The sequence below is a fragment of the Podarcis bocagei genome (genome assembly GCF_964188305.1).
Source record: "Podarcis bocagei genome assembly, chromosome: Z".
Taxonomy (NCBI): domain Eukaryota; kingdom Metazoa; phylum Chordata; class Lepidosauria; order Squamata; family Lacertidae; genus Podarcis; species Podarcis bocagei.
Genome location: NC_138140.1, coordinates 5,074,941 through 5,088,666, shown reverse-complemented (window position 1 = coordinate 5,088,666; position 13,726 = coordinate 5,074,941). Strand labels below are relative to the sequence as shown.

At 41.7% G+C, this 13,726-nt stretch overlaps 1 protein-coding gene and 1 long non-coding RNA gene across 6 annotated transcripts in view; one reads left to right on the top strand and one right to left on the bottom strand.

The window, feature by feature from the left end:
• Nucleotides 1-13,726, top strand: part of LOC308579109 — a 262,636-nt gene that overhangs the window by 97,206 nt on the left and 151,704 nt on the right. The gene's annotated exons all lie outside the window — the stretch shown is intronic.
• CDK5RAP2 (CDK5 regulatory subunit associated protein 2) overlaps nucleotides 1-13,726 on the bottom strand; it is a 142,585-nt gene that overhangs the window by 11,671 nt on the left and 117,188 nt on the right. For 4 of the 5 annotated variants that reach the window (XM_081179603.1, XM_081179604.1, XM_081179600.1 and 1 more), the window contains exons 28-33: nucleotides 13,584-13,709; nucleotides 9,938-10,054; nucleotides 9,064-9,253; nucleotides 6,269-6,390; nucleotides 3,993-4,241; nucleotides 293-373 (exon numbers count right to left, since the gene is read on the bottom strand). In XM_081179603.1, the coding sequence (XP_081035729.1) occupies nucleotides 293-373; nucleotides 3,993-4,241; nucleotides 6,269-6,390; nucleotides 9,064-9,253; nucleotides 9,938-10,054; nucleotides 13,584-13,709 (885 nt within the window). The remainder of the gene's footprint in view (nucleotides 1-292; nucleotides 374-3,992; nucleotides 4,242-6,268; nucleotides 6,391-9,063; nucleotides 9,254-9,937; nucleotides 10,055-13,583; nucleotides 13,710-13,726) is intronic. The other variant, XM_081179602.1, reaches the window with a different exon arrangement.

Sequence of the window (13,726 nt, the reverse complement as noted above, 5' to 3'; positions counted from 1 at the left end):
ACCTTTTTAGACATGTTAATGGAGGTTAAGATTGTTAATAGCTCCTAGTTATGATGACCAACATGGAGCTTTCAGATTTAGCAGAGAGCAACATTGGGAAAGAATGATTTCCTTTATGCCCTAATTATGGGCTTCTTGGAGACAAATGATTGGCTGCTGTGGGAAACAGAATGCTGAACTCTGACCCCACAGGGCTCTTCTTAAGTTCTGTTTGTATTATCATGAAATCCCAGAGAGACACAGTCTTCACTCTGGAAGGTATATTAAAGATACTTTCAGAGTCTAACAGTACCTGCATTCCGTGGCGCTATGCAGGTTCCGTACTTCCGTTGCAATTCAATGACATTGCTGTCCATAGCAGAGAATTTAAGATCTGGGAATCAAGAGGAGCAGAGGGTCATTAAGAGGTTAGGAACCAGAACAGTGTTCATCCTCCACTTCCCTAATAGTGCTGTAAAAAGCAAATAAGTTAATTATCTGACACAGGGTGTTTTTTTTAAATTGTTTAACCACATGGGTTAACAAACATGGATACATATGCTATAATCTTATTGTTTTAGTTAAATAAATTGTTTAAATTGTTATCAAGGAAATTATTATTTTTCTCCTTCCAATAAAGTACAGAAGAAAAGTTGTCCAAATATAAACAGTTAACTCAAACCTCACAATAATTTCATAATTATCTATGTATTTCTAATAGTATAACCAAATCAGTAGTTTTTGATATAACTGTAAAAACTACTCTGAAAATTTATTATTCCAAAGAGAAACCTTCATCTGCTTGTAAATATTAAGATTATACCAGCAAGAATGTCTTTCTGTAAATAAATTATTTAAATCAAGTCTTACTGAAGATTTGATTTAAAGTAAATCCACCCTGATTCTGAGTAGTGCTAACACAGGATACAACCCCTAAGATTCACACAGACACACTAAAAATCAAAGCTGGGCATCTCAAATTTATTTCCTACAAAGGTAACCCAACTTGCACCATAAAATTTAAATTTGCTGTAAACTTGTAACTTCACGCCTCTGAAACACACAAGCCCACTTCTGCATATATCAACACAGTGTGATTTGTCTACATTTGTCTGAGCTCTACTCAGCAAGGTCAAAAGTACAAGACTAAGCCAGTCAATGGAGCTGCAATATTTGTTCTGTAGTGTTCTGAGCTACAGGGCATTCATTATGTTCTATGGCATTACAATGCTCTGGATGTTCCTTTTAATATTCAGATTTCCATGGTGGCTACTTCTGTCTCCCCTTAAGTTTCAAACTGCTAGAGTACTTCACTGAATCTCAATGCAAATAGTGGGAAAATATTCCTCTAGGGCATAAAATTTATTCTGCTGATTTATTCACAGACCATCCAAAGCACATATTGATTGTTCCTGAGTAATGCATGGCCTCCTGAAACAAATGCTTGTGCAAGTAACAAGCCATTCAGGTAAGCAAAACTGTTTGAAAACTGAATTTAACAGTTCTACAGTAACAGTTATAGCTGGCAAACTGGTCCCCCACCTCCAAAGCAAAACATATGGTTACGTAAGAATATAAGTAGAGCATTCCTGGATCAGGCCACAGACCTGGCCACAGAGTTCAGCATCCTGCTCTCACAGTGGTGAACCAGATGCCCATCGGAAGCCCACAGGCACTCTCCCCAGCACTAGTATTCAAAGCAACTGGCGTTCAGAGGCATGCTGCCTCCAACAGCTGGAGGTTCCTGAGGCAAAGAGTTCAAAAAAGGCTGAACTGCCAGGTTTAGACTAGTGATGTCCAACCACACCCCTGCAAAGATTGGTGAGGCCCTTGCAAAATCCCGCACCCCACAAAACCATTTGGGCTCTAGCAGCATTCTTGGCAAGCGCCCCCAGAATCCTGAGCTCTTCAATCATGCTTTTGATAATGCACAAAAATTGGGATGGTGGTGGTAAAAGGCAGAGGAGAGGTGGTTACAGGCAGTGGGGATCTCTCTCTCTCTCTCTCTCTCTCTCTCTCTCTCTCTCTCTCTCTCTCACACACACACACACACACACACACACTGCCCTGGAAGGCCTCTCTTTAGCTGGAACTAACACCAGGACACATTCTTTGGATGGGGTAGGTATTGGCAAAGATTACTGGGTAGCAGCAGGGTACCATCTCCATTTTGGATCAGGTTTAAAAGGGGCAGCTGGTAAAAGGCGAAAGATTTCTACGATAAAGATGAGTGTTTTGCCGAAAATGTTATTTTTATTTCAGACAATTCCGGTAATCAAAAGGGCAATGATATTTAAGGAATGGCAAAAAATAATTTCAAGGTATATATGGCAGGGTAAGAAGACAAGAATACAATTTAAACTGTTAACTGATGCGAAAGAAAGAGGAGGCTTCGCCCTGCCAGACCTGAAATTATATTATAAAGCATCTTGCCTCTGTTGGTTGAAGGAGTGGATGAAATTAGAGAATAAGGAACTGTTGGATTTGGAAGGTTTTGATAATAGATTCGGTTGGCACGCCTATTTATGGTATGATAAGAAAAAAGTACATAAAGGTTTTGAAAACCACATCATTCGAAGATCTCTTGGAAGTTTGGGATAGGTATAAAAACCTATTAGAACCAAAAATACCGCATTCTCCTTTAGAAGTGATGAGTGTGAAGAAAATCAATATGAGAGGGGGGTGGATAACTTATGGGGATATGATTATTAAAGGAGGAGGAAAATGGAAGTTAAAGCCATATGAAGAAGTTAAAGAACATGTAAACGACTGGTTGCATTATTATCAGATTAATGAAATGTTTAAAATGGAGATAAAGGAGAGAGATTTTTCAGAAAAAGAGTCAAAGTTTCAAAGTGAGATACTGAGTAATGAATTCAAAAATTTGTCTAAAATGTATAAACTGCTGCTAGAATGGTATACGAAAGACGAAGAGGTAAAATCGGTTATGATCCATTGGGCCAGAGATTTTGGGTATAATATACAATTAGAGGAGTGGACTAAATTGTGGAACGAAAGGATAAAATTCACAGCCTGTACTGTATTAAAAGAAAATATGATGAAGATGGTCTATAGATGGTATATCACTCCAGTTAAATTAGCAAAAATGTATAAAGTATGTAATAAGTGTTGGAAATGTAAAGAAAAGGAGGAAACATTTTATCATATGTGGTGGGAGTGTAAAAAGGTGAGAGTCTTCTGGGAATTGATATATAATGAATTTTTAAAAATGTTGAAATATACATTTGTTAAAACACCAGAAGCTTTTTTGTTAGGAATGGTTGGAAATGAAATAAATAGAAAGGACCATAAATTATTTTATATGCAGTATCAGCAGCAAGAATACTACTGGCCCAAAAATGGAAGCAGGAAGAATTACCATTGATAGAAGAATGGAGAATGAAATTAATGGACTATGCAGAATTAGATAAATTAACAGGAAGGATCCGAAACCGACGAGATCACAAGTTTACCAAGGACTGGAGTAAATTTGTGGACTATATGAAAAGCATTTGTGATACGCAAATAATGTTTGTGGGTTTACAAGAAGCTTTGTGAAGAAATAATATTAGAAACACTGTAAAAAGGGAATAAGGGAAAAGGTTTATTTAAAATAAAAGGCAATGTTAAATTTAAAATTGCGGATAGAAGATTAGAAAACGGAAGATTCGTGGATGAGCTGAAGGAAGTCAAAATTATGTATCTGTGATAATATTGAATATGTATGTTTAAATCTTGTATTGGAATTTAAATAAAAATATTTTTTTAAAAAGGGGGGGCAGCTGGATCAGACTCAATGGGGACACTCTTGAATTAGGGGAGCTTGTATTTTGACCTCCCTCCATTTGAAATCTCAAGCTGCCTCTAGGTTAGATTTGGTGGGAAGAGGGGATAGAAGCAAACAACACAGCACACAAATGCGTTCAGTTCAGCATATGTTTCCAACAAAATGGATTGGAGGAAAACCCCATCAAACCAACACAAAAAACCTGATTGTGCACCATACACCATACCGTTTATCCCAGTGTAATGCTGCAATTCTTGCTTTAAAAGGCAGCCGATATTTACAGTTGACCCCAAGCTGCCTCCCTCTCTCTTTCCTCTGGAAAGCTGTTCTTCCAATTTTTCATGCAATGTCTTGTTTGCCTTGATGCTCCTTTCAAGCTGCATTCTGAAGTTCTGTATTTCAGTCAATAGTTCATGCAAGTCAAGTGGATGGTTTTGATCTTTCCAGCATTCATCCGATCCGTCACGGCCAAGATCTTAGGAGTTGGGGTTTGTTTTTAATTACCATTGCAAACAATGAAAAGAGTCATTATTAACATGCTGGATGAGTGCATTTGAGCCAGATATTAAGAACTAACTACTACAAACAGTAGATGGTAATAATTTAAAAGGGAAGAGGGTTGCGTACACAAATACACACCCCTCTCCAACCTTAATTACTTCTATCCTCCAAAGATTTAATAAGAGCCAAAAAAATAAATTTAAAAAATCACTTTGTCCGTAAAAGCTAATGTTGCATACCCAAGGTAAAATTATGTATATTAACGGACTGGGGGATATATATCCTGAAGGGCATTTGGAAGCATGGTATGAAAAAGAAAAAAACGGAAAGAAGGAAGAGTAGATACTGAAAATGAAGGCAGCTTCATCAAAAGCCTGGACAACATTTAATCATGGAAACTGAGAATCCCAGGTATTCTTAATCTGCCAAAAAGGCAAAGGTTTGTGGTTTCATAAACAGATGGGCCATATCTGTGGTTGGAATGCTAAGCATTATTTTCCAGGAACACCTTTCTCCCTTGCAGCTAAAATCATAACAGCTCACTTTTTAACCCTCTGCCTCAGCTCTAAGTTCATCAATGGAGGTATGAAAGCAGCCTTGGGCTTAGATGTGGGAAATGCAGGCTCTGTTTCCTGCTCAACTGTGTCCAATCTTGCCTTCTAATACAGTCACACTTACTACTGTAAAAATGAAGAGGAAAGTTTCTCTTAATCATCTGGGCATTTTTGTGAAATACGCCAGGGGCAGAACACAGGCTAAATGGCAGTATTTTAAAACTACCTACGCAGAGACAATTAAAAGCTCATTGCCTTTCCTGTTTGTTGCTAATAATTGGGGCTACTTGAACCCAATTAGCTGTTTTCTGATAGTGAACTTGAAGGATCAACTCTAGGATGAGAAATTCTAGAATTTGTGTTACCCCCCAAATTATCATTCTCTCTCTTTTCCTTCTCTTTCTTCCAGTGACATGCCATGTAATTGCTAAATGATGTTTTACAAGCATTGGGATCACAGCCATGTAAAGAAGTTCACTAATGTAACTAGTCCAAACATTTTACTGACAGATGTTAGGTCTTCTGCAGCCTAAAAGAGGATCCAGCATGCATTTGGCCCAGACAAATGGTGATTTAAAAGCTTCTCTAAGAAAATGATTTTTTTTTAACGGCTTCTCTGATGCAGAGCAGAAACAAATGCCCTTCAGAGAGGTTAAATCTGCATTTGCTGCACCCCTGGATCTGCGGTGCACTTGCATGAGGTTGACATTAACCCCCATACATGGTACCTTCATTTCCCCATTACGGGTGCATGATGGGTAGTACCAGGGAGTAGCAAGTGGTCCATAATGTAAAAATCACCTTGCTTTCTAATGAAACTATGGGTGACAAGTAACTAACCATTGGTTTCCCTGTGCTTACAGGAATTCCCAAACTTGAATATCAACAGAGAATGCTGTAGGAACAGAGGAAGAGGATGCAGCAAACATAAGGATGAGCAAAATGGAACGACTGGTTTCCTTGGCAGAAGCCATTTTCTAGTTAAACTTAGTGATGGGTGAGATCCAGGTGGGTACATCTGGATGAATTAGTGCTTACACATTTCTCTGCAAGCATTTAGTAAAAGTTTGCATCCTGCATCCCAGGGGTCACCAAGCCACAAAACACCAAGCCACAGTTATACTGTGCGTAGGCACAGTATAACACAAAATGTCTGCCACATTTAAAAGCACACAGAAGAGACATGACTACAAAAGGTGTGGGCATGCCTCTCCTGCCTCATCAGCAGCTCTATCAAAGAGGAATAAAGCACCAACATCAGCCACCAAAGCACTTGCTCCAAGAGAGAAGTACCTGGCATCTCTCCTCTGTTCAGAATGGAGAGGATAGGTGTCCAATCTTGGCAGCAATTGAAATGTAGGAACTGAGCAGGAAAAGGAAAAGCCTTGTGTGAATTTCCGAGGGAGCATATAGTCGGACCTACCACCAAGATCATATTGTTTCATACCTTTTTGACTTCTGATTGCTTCATCTAACTTTTCGTATACCTTCAGCTCCAGTTGCAGTGAGTGTAGTAATTTGTCGTTCTCTGACAGCTGATGCTGTTTGGCGTTCAGCTCAATTTGCAGCCTGTGACATTCCAATTGAACTGGTCAGTATGAATTTAAACATTGGCACCATAAATTGTGGCCAGGCTGTGCTAACACAACTTTTGCTATCATGAAAAACCAATGATGCCTCAGGAAAGAAAATTTAGAATTATAGGACTAGAACAGACCAGGTCATTGACAACTCCTACCCTAAGGAGGATTTTTGATGTTATCAGCCTTACACAGACTAACCCCCACCATCCAGATCACAGTTCAGGATGGAGATGATAAACTTGACCACACTCAGGTCGATGCAGAATGGATAGCTGCAGGAACTTGAGCAACCCACCACAAGGAAAGGATAAAACCTTCTAAAGCCACTAATGCATGATTTTGTCCCCAATTGTTTGGGCTGTTGCTGTTGTTATTTCCTGCAATGTTTAGCCTACACATCCTGATGGCCGCACTAGAGGCTATCTGCCAATGTTTTGTTTTTAAAATCCAATGCTCACTGTGTATGGAAAAGCATTTTCAGAAAGGCAGCAATTTAGAATGGAGCACTGGGGGAGGAATTAAAGTCTTTCCCATCTGCTCAAAATCCCCCTCAAAGATGCTAACCCTCCTTCTCTTGCAAGCTTCCAGATGCACTTGCAAGGGTAAACATACATCTGGAAAAGTGGCTGGGGGAGGCATTTTGAAGCACAAAGCAGTACATAAAAACATAGGAAGCTGCCTTCTATTCACACTAGTGGTCCATCTAGCTCAGTTTTGGCTATGCTGAGTAACAGTGGCTCTCCAGGGTTTCAAAAGTGGTTCTCTCTGAACTCAATCTGGAGACACTGGGGAATGAGCCTGGGACCTTTTCTATGAAAAGCAGATGTTCTACAATTGAGCCATAGCCCTTCCCAGGAGGTAGTGAGAAGGTTTTAAACACACACTCTCTTCTCCCATTATCTGCTCCTGAAGCTGATTTTACATAAACAAAGCAAATACGTGACCTGTGCATATCATAGGGGTAGCCAATATGGTGCCCTCCAGATGTTGTTGGACTACAACTCCTATCAGCTCCAGCCAACATGGCCAGTAGTCAGGGAGGACGAGAGCTGCAGTCACATGTCGGGGGGGGGGTCATGTTGGCTACCCGTAGTATACAATCTCAATTCAGCCCTGTCATCAGCCCCCCAGATCAACTCCACAGTGAACCTGTCGGGGCTCCACTCGGTCAGCAGCTCGGATGATATGAAACCCTTCCTGGGCATGAGGGCCATGATGCTCAGGAAGCACCTCTGTGCCATCTGTGATGGCTGGTCGTCAGGTGAGAAGACACACCCCCCCCCCCCGCTGGGTGCAGGGGCTCCAGATTCTTGGGGTGTGTGTGGAGCAGCTTGGGGGAGGGTGGTCACTTCTGGCAGAGATGGGGACGCTTGGGACAGTTGCCAGTCAATGGGGAAGTGTCTAGCCCACTCAGAGGGGGGATAGGTGATGTTTCCATTCCATCAGCGGAGGAAAGGAACAGAAGCACCCCCCAATGACCCTACTAGGCACTCCCAGGGCTATTAAAATGGTAATACAGTCATACCTTGGGTTGAAGTAGCTTCGGGTTGAGCATTTTCGGGTTGCGCTCTGTGGCGACCCAGAAGTAACGGAGCATGTTACTTCCGGGTTTCGCCGCTCGCGCATGCGCAGACGCTCGAAATGATGTCACATGCATGCGCAGAAGCAGCGATTCGCAACCTGCGCACATGCGGGTTGCGTTCGCTTCAGAATGCGAACGGGGGTTCCGGAACGGATTCCGTTCACATCCAGAGGTACGACTGTACTAATACAAAGGGACTCTCTACTGGGTCAGCTGGCTAGGACGGGTGTGTCATGGAGGGAGATGTTTTGCTCCCTCTGGGGTCCTGCCTGAGATGGATTGGTAGAGGGGGGAGGAAGAGGATGGTTGGAGTGGTCCAGCCCTTTTGTACCTGCTCCCTCTCTTGGGATTTTCAGTCTCCAAACTGGGCAAGGCTGGTTTCAGGGGAAAACAGTTGCGCAGTCTTAGATTCATGATGAATTTAAGGAGGGGGAAATGGGTGATCATGGAGCGTGATGTTTTGTGGGAGGGGGGAAGCAAAAGCTGGAAGGCAGGACAGGGGTTGAGGCTAAGGAAATTCCTGCACTTTAGGGGTTAGACTGGATGAGCCTTTGAGTCACTTCCAACACTACAGTTATGTGATTCCTTGACTGCAAAGGCAAAGCCACCCAAAGATACCTGTAATCTTGGCACTGAAGTACATGCCACCCAGCCACATCTTGCCCCAAGTTCTAGTTTCTCAGAAGAAGGAGACTACCTCCTCAATCCTGGGGCAGAGGACTCTGCTTTACCTTCATACAGCCTTACTAGGGGTTTGTTTTGTTTTGTTTTGTTTTGCTCGCCAGCCTCACCTACCTGCCACAGCCTTCCCCTTACCTACCACCTAAGCTTTGTCCAAACCATTCCTCCCCTCAAACCTCGCCAAACCTCTGCTCACAGGTCTGGGTCACTTGCTCACTCCCATCGCTGATTTCTTCCTCCTCGCCCTTCAACACTACTGTGATTGACAGCAGCTCCAAGAGCCCAGTTTGTCACCATCGTGAAGTTCATAGCTTCACCTACTGACTGCTATGCGAACTGCAGTATGACTACATTCTTTGGAAATATGTTTTGGGGGAGAAATAACAGGGTCACTACCTGTTTAGTTCATTTCTAACGCTGTAAATATCATGAGTCAGATGCCCATTTTCTTCCTCTTGCTTCCCAAGCTGCTTCTGCAGTTTCTCCTTCTCCTTCTTGAGGTGCTCATAGTCCTTGTGAAGGCGCTCGGCAGCAAGGTGCTTCTTCGACAGGGATTCTCTCAACTTTTCATTTTCCTTTTGTTTCTCTGGAAGGAAACAAAGCTCAGTTTGTTGGCAATTTAAGCAAAACTGCTAGGGAAAATTAATGATTTATATATTTATTTCAACATTAAAGACGCCCACAACTCAGAGAAGCAATAAATGAAATGAGATACTCATGTGACATTTACAATTCTAGCATCCTAATTTTCTCTCCTGTGGCTCTGGAATAGAAAATGCATTTCAAAGAAATAAAAAAAATAACCCTTACAACACCTGAGTTCTATAAGAGGGATTTTATCATAAGAAGGAAGGTGATGTCCATCAGTTGCTGGAATGAGATCTCCTTGTAGTGGCTAAGCATCCCCCACAATGCTCCACTTACAAGCTGCTACCATTTTGCCTCTCTACAAAAGGTTTCATTTGCAGTTTTATTGATTATTATTTTATTCAGATTGTGAAACACTTTTGTGGGGTACAGGAGTTCTATTGTAGATATAAATGTTGCAATGAATAAATGAGACAATGAGGACTAGCGATCTTCTTTTCAAAGCAACATTTTCAGAAATCTGTTGAGTACAGCAGATATTGTAACAGGCAAACTAGCACCTACAAAACATTCTCTTCTCGGATGTGATGTTGAAAAGGCACAACAATATTGCCCTACCATTTTCAAACAAATAACTCCAAATTGTTGTGCTCTCTCTTTAACACCGAGTTTCTTATCGTACCTTGAGATCCCTTTGCCAGCATCATATTCAAAGCCTGATTTTGCTTCCTCAGGAAATGAATTTCAGACGTCAGGGAATTATGTTGCTCCGAGCCACGAATACAAACGTTTGCAGAACCTATAAATATATACATAAAAACGATTTATGAGTCATCTCTAGGTCAGTAAAGATTAAACTTTCCCAGACAAGAACAATTTAAACAATGCAGGGAGGGGGGCAATACACACACTATGAAAGCTATTTATCCCCTATATATTCTGAAGGTTATCATCAGAGTAAAAGGTAATTCAGGTGGACTCTGATCAAGCCATTCCAACACCACTACTGATGCTGGGCTAATATCAGTAAAATTGCAAATTATCCCTGGCAGATAATGATGTTGGGTGCAGACATTGCCACACTTATCTTGGGCCTCCAGCTAGAGATTGCAAGAAGACGAATTTGCAGTCATTTTCAACACTCTGGTAAATTACTGCATTTACAAAAAGGAAAAAAAGGAAAGAAAGAAGAATAAAAGGAGGATGCTAGTTTTGCGTTTGACAAGTTCCAGTTGATCTATTGGTTGAATTGCAATTTTCATCTGCTGAAATAGCAGTTGCGCAGGTAGACTTTACAAGAGGAGGGGGCCCTCTGCTAGAGGTTAAGAGAACTCCCCCCCCCCCAATTAACAAGGCTGACCTCAACATGCCTGGAGCCACAAAGACTATGTGGCAGTAATACAAGCCTGCATTATTTCACCTTTATTTTAGTTATTCAAGGGCTTGGAAGCAAGGGTGACTCCTCACTGGGGCTCAGAGCCACGGAGTTCTCCCCCATCCCCACCTCACAAAATGAATCCTAGATACCTGAAGGTATACTCCACTGAAATCAAGAAGCATATTAATTACCTTTAAATTATTTTGAACTTTTCTTCTTCTTCTCAATTTTAGAAACTCATATTCATTTGCTCTATACAGACAACAGGTCAAACCAGGGTTTGTGCTAGCCATAGCTTAGAAGCCAGACCATAGCTTTAGATCCCAAATATATAACTGGGAAGCCATGGTTTAGAACCACCTGCCCACTTCCAATTTCTGTCCCACTCAACTTCATGAATTCTCTCTCATTTCTATGAAACACTAGATTCTGATGGTGGAGCACTGACTGTAGCTATGGCTTGTCAAGTAGGATATCACACCACACCATGGTATGTGCAAACAATGACTTCTTACTTTGTTTAGCTGGCTGATAACAAAACACTCCCCCAGTTTAGCTATCACCTCAAGCCATATTTAAATCTCCTTATCTGCCATTTGACATGATTCTTCAGTTGAGTATGGTCAAGTTCAGACACAATAATCTTGCTTAAAATACCACGGTTTATTAAACTGAGAATGTCCTTGTATTGTGTTTTAATATGCCAAGGGTTTTAAGCAGGAAACCATGGTACCTAAGCCTTTTCCATGAAATCTTTTGCCTCAGCCCCCTAGTTCCCATATCCTATTGCAACTAACCCTGAAACCAAGCCTAAGTACAGTGACTGAATCAACCATACTCTTTCCTTGTTCATTCCTGCCTCCACATCCCTCTTCCCTCTCCCCGCTTTATTTCCATGCACTAAATCTGAGATGGAAAGCTCCTTGGGGCAGCAGCCTTCCCTCTTGTAATCTGTATGCTGCGAGTGCTCTATAACAATACCAGTCCCCAGGATCAGATATGAAGCTGAAGCTAGGAACGCAAGCAGTTTATGAAGCTGAGATGGTTACAGTGAGCACAAACACAGGCACATCTGGCCTGAGCTTTCGTCAGTGATGGGTAGCTGCTCGCAGCACCAAAATGCTGAGTTCATTTATAACAAGCAAGCAAGTTTCTAGCTGTCAAGGTTGCAGAGGTGTTTGAAGATATGATGGATAAAAGCAATAATGGATCAGACAAGGAGCCAAGGTAAAGAAGCCCACATTCATTGCTTTCTTTCCCCCACCCCTTCAAATATTGCTGTTTCAAAGGTTAATTCATTTGTCACAGCTATGGAAGCTCTCCCACAAGCCAGTGTTGTGTATAAAATTATATTGTAAGAAAGAGATGTGTGATTTGTAGCTTTAGTGGTAAAAGGGTTGAGCTATGAATCAAGAAACTTCCGTGGCCCAAATCTCCCCTGCACCATAAACTGAGTGGCTGCAGCAAAGCCAGTCTCTCTGAGCCAACTGCATAATGGGGGAAAATATTCACCCACTTTACGGGATTGTTAGGATTACAATGATTTAATCTACGATGGGGTAAACTCCATGAAGCCCCACCACAGACAACAATCACACCAAAGCTTTGCCACTGATCACCAGTTATGTGCAAGGGACAGAGAAAAGAAGAAATTGCCAAGAAAAAGGCCAAGGAAGAGAAGTCTCTCCAGATCGTTGATTAGCCTAACTTATGCTAACCCCGGACAGCATAAGTCTGAAGAGCAGGATGGCCCGGCTCCCTGGCTGTCACCACCAGAGAGAGTTTTAACCTCTGGCAGAAGTATGTCCCCTGTCTGGATCCAGTAAACAGGCAGCACAGGGCAACTTTTCATTGGGTCAGTAGAAACCCCCTTCCCTTCTTGTGTACTGGAATAGCCATAAGCAAGGGAGTAATTCAATAAGCAAGCCCACATTAAACACAATAATACATTTTATGTGCTGTGTAGTTTGAGCCCACAGCCTCAAGGTCAAATGGACAAGATGGCTGAAGATTATTCATCAGATAGCCCACATTTCTTAAGAGGTTAAACAGAAACTGCAGCGATCCTATCTCCTTGCCTAAAAAATAATGAACAGGACCAGGCTGCAATGCAGAGCGTTAGCCCCTTTCCTTCATGTTTTTTGATCCAAATCCACTCTCCCTCAAAGCTGCTTACCCCGCAGATGAAAAGATACAGAAACCAAACCAGGGGAGAGACACACTCCATTCCCTCAGCATTGGTTTTCCAACTCGATTCCCCTCCCCACACTACTTTTCAGCTTAAACATAGCTCTCCTGCTGCCTTGTCTTGATTTGCCATCAAAATACGAAGGAGCTGGGAGGATTCTCTCACTTACAAATACAAAACAGCCCTGCTCCTTTTTCCGCAGTGGTAAGGAATCCATCACACAGTGATAAATTTGATTAACCAAAGTAACAGAAAGATGGATGAAAAGGTGTGAGAGATTGTATGCCTGCTGCATTAACCAGATGTCCTTTCCTCAAATCTTTATGAAGCCATAAAAACAAGAGCTGGAATAGTTTCAGGTGTGGTCATTTCGCAAGTGAACAGCATGGCTTTCCAGCTGCTTGTAAATACTTCATGAACAAACTCAGAGGCATTTATATATATACTTTTCCATTAGTGTAAATTACTCCTGAGAGGAATCACCATTTCCAGATAGCACCATTTAAAAACAACAACAAAAGTGCAACCATAGGATGCTTAAAAATCCAACATTTAATAAGAGTAGGGTTCAAAGCAGAGCCTGAGGAGGAAGTTCAGCGCCTTTCCTGTGTCTTCTGATATGGGGCAGGTACGAATACTCATGAAACCCATATTGTTATATCACTGTTTGCATATAAAGGAGGGCTATTTTCTTTTTGGAGGTCTACACAGCTCTCCTTCCTTCCAACCTTCCTAAGCAGACTTTGACTTCAAATATTCTACCTTGCTCCTGAGCAGAGTCTGACACTTGTTGCTCAAGTTGCTTCCTTAGCCGGTTGTTGGTTCTGATGGATTCCTCAAGCTGGTGCCTCAACATTCGTATTTCTTGGAGATGCTCCATCAACAACTCTAAATAAATGGCAAGA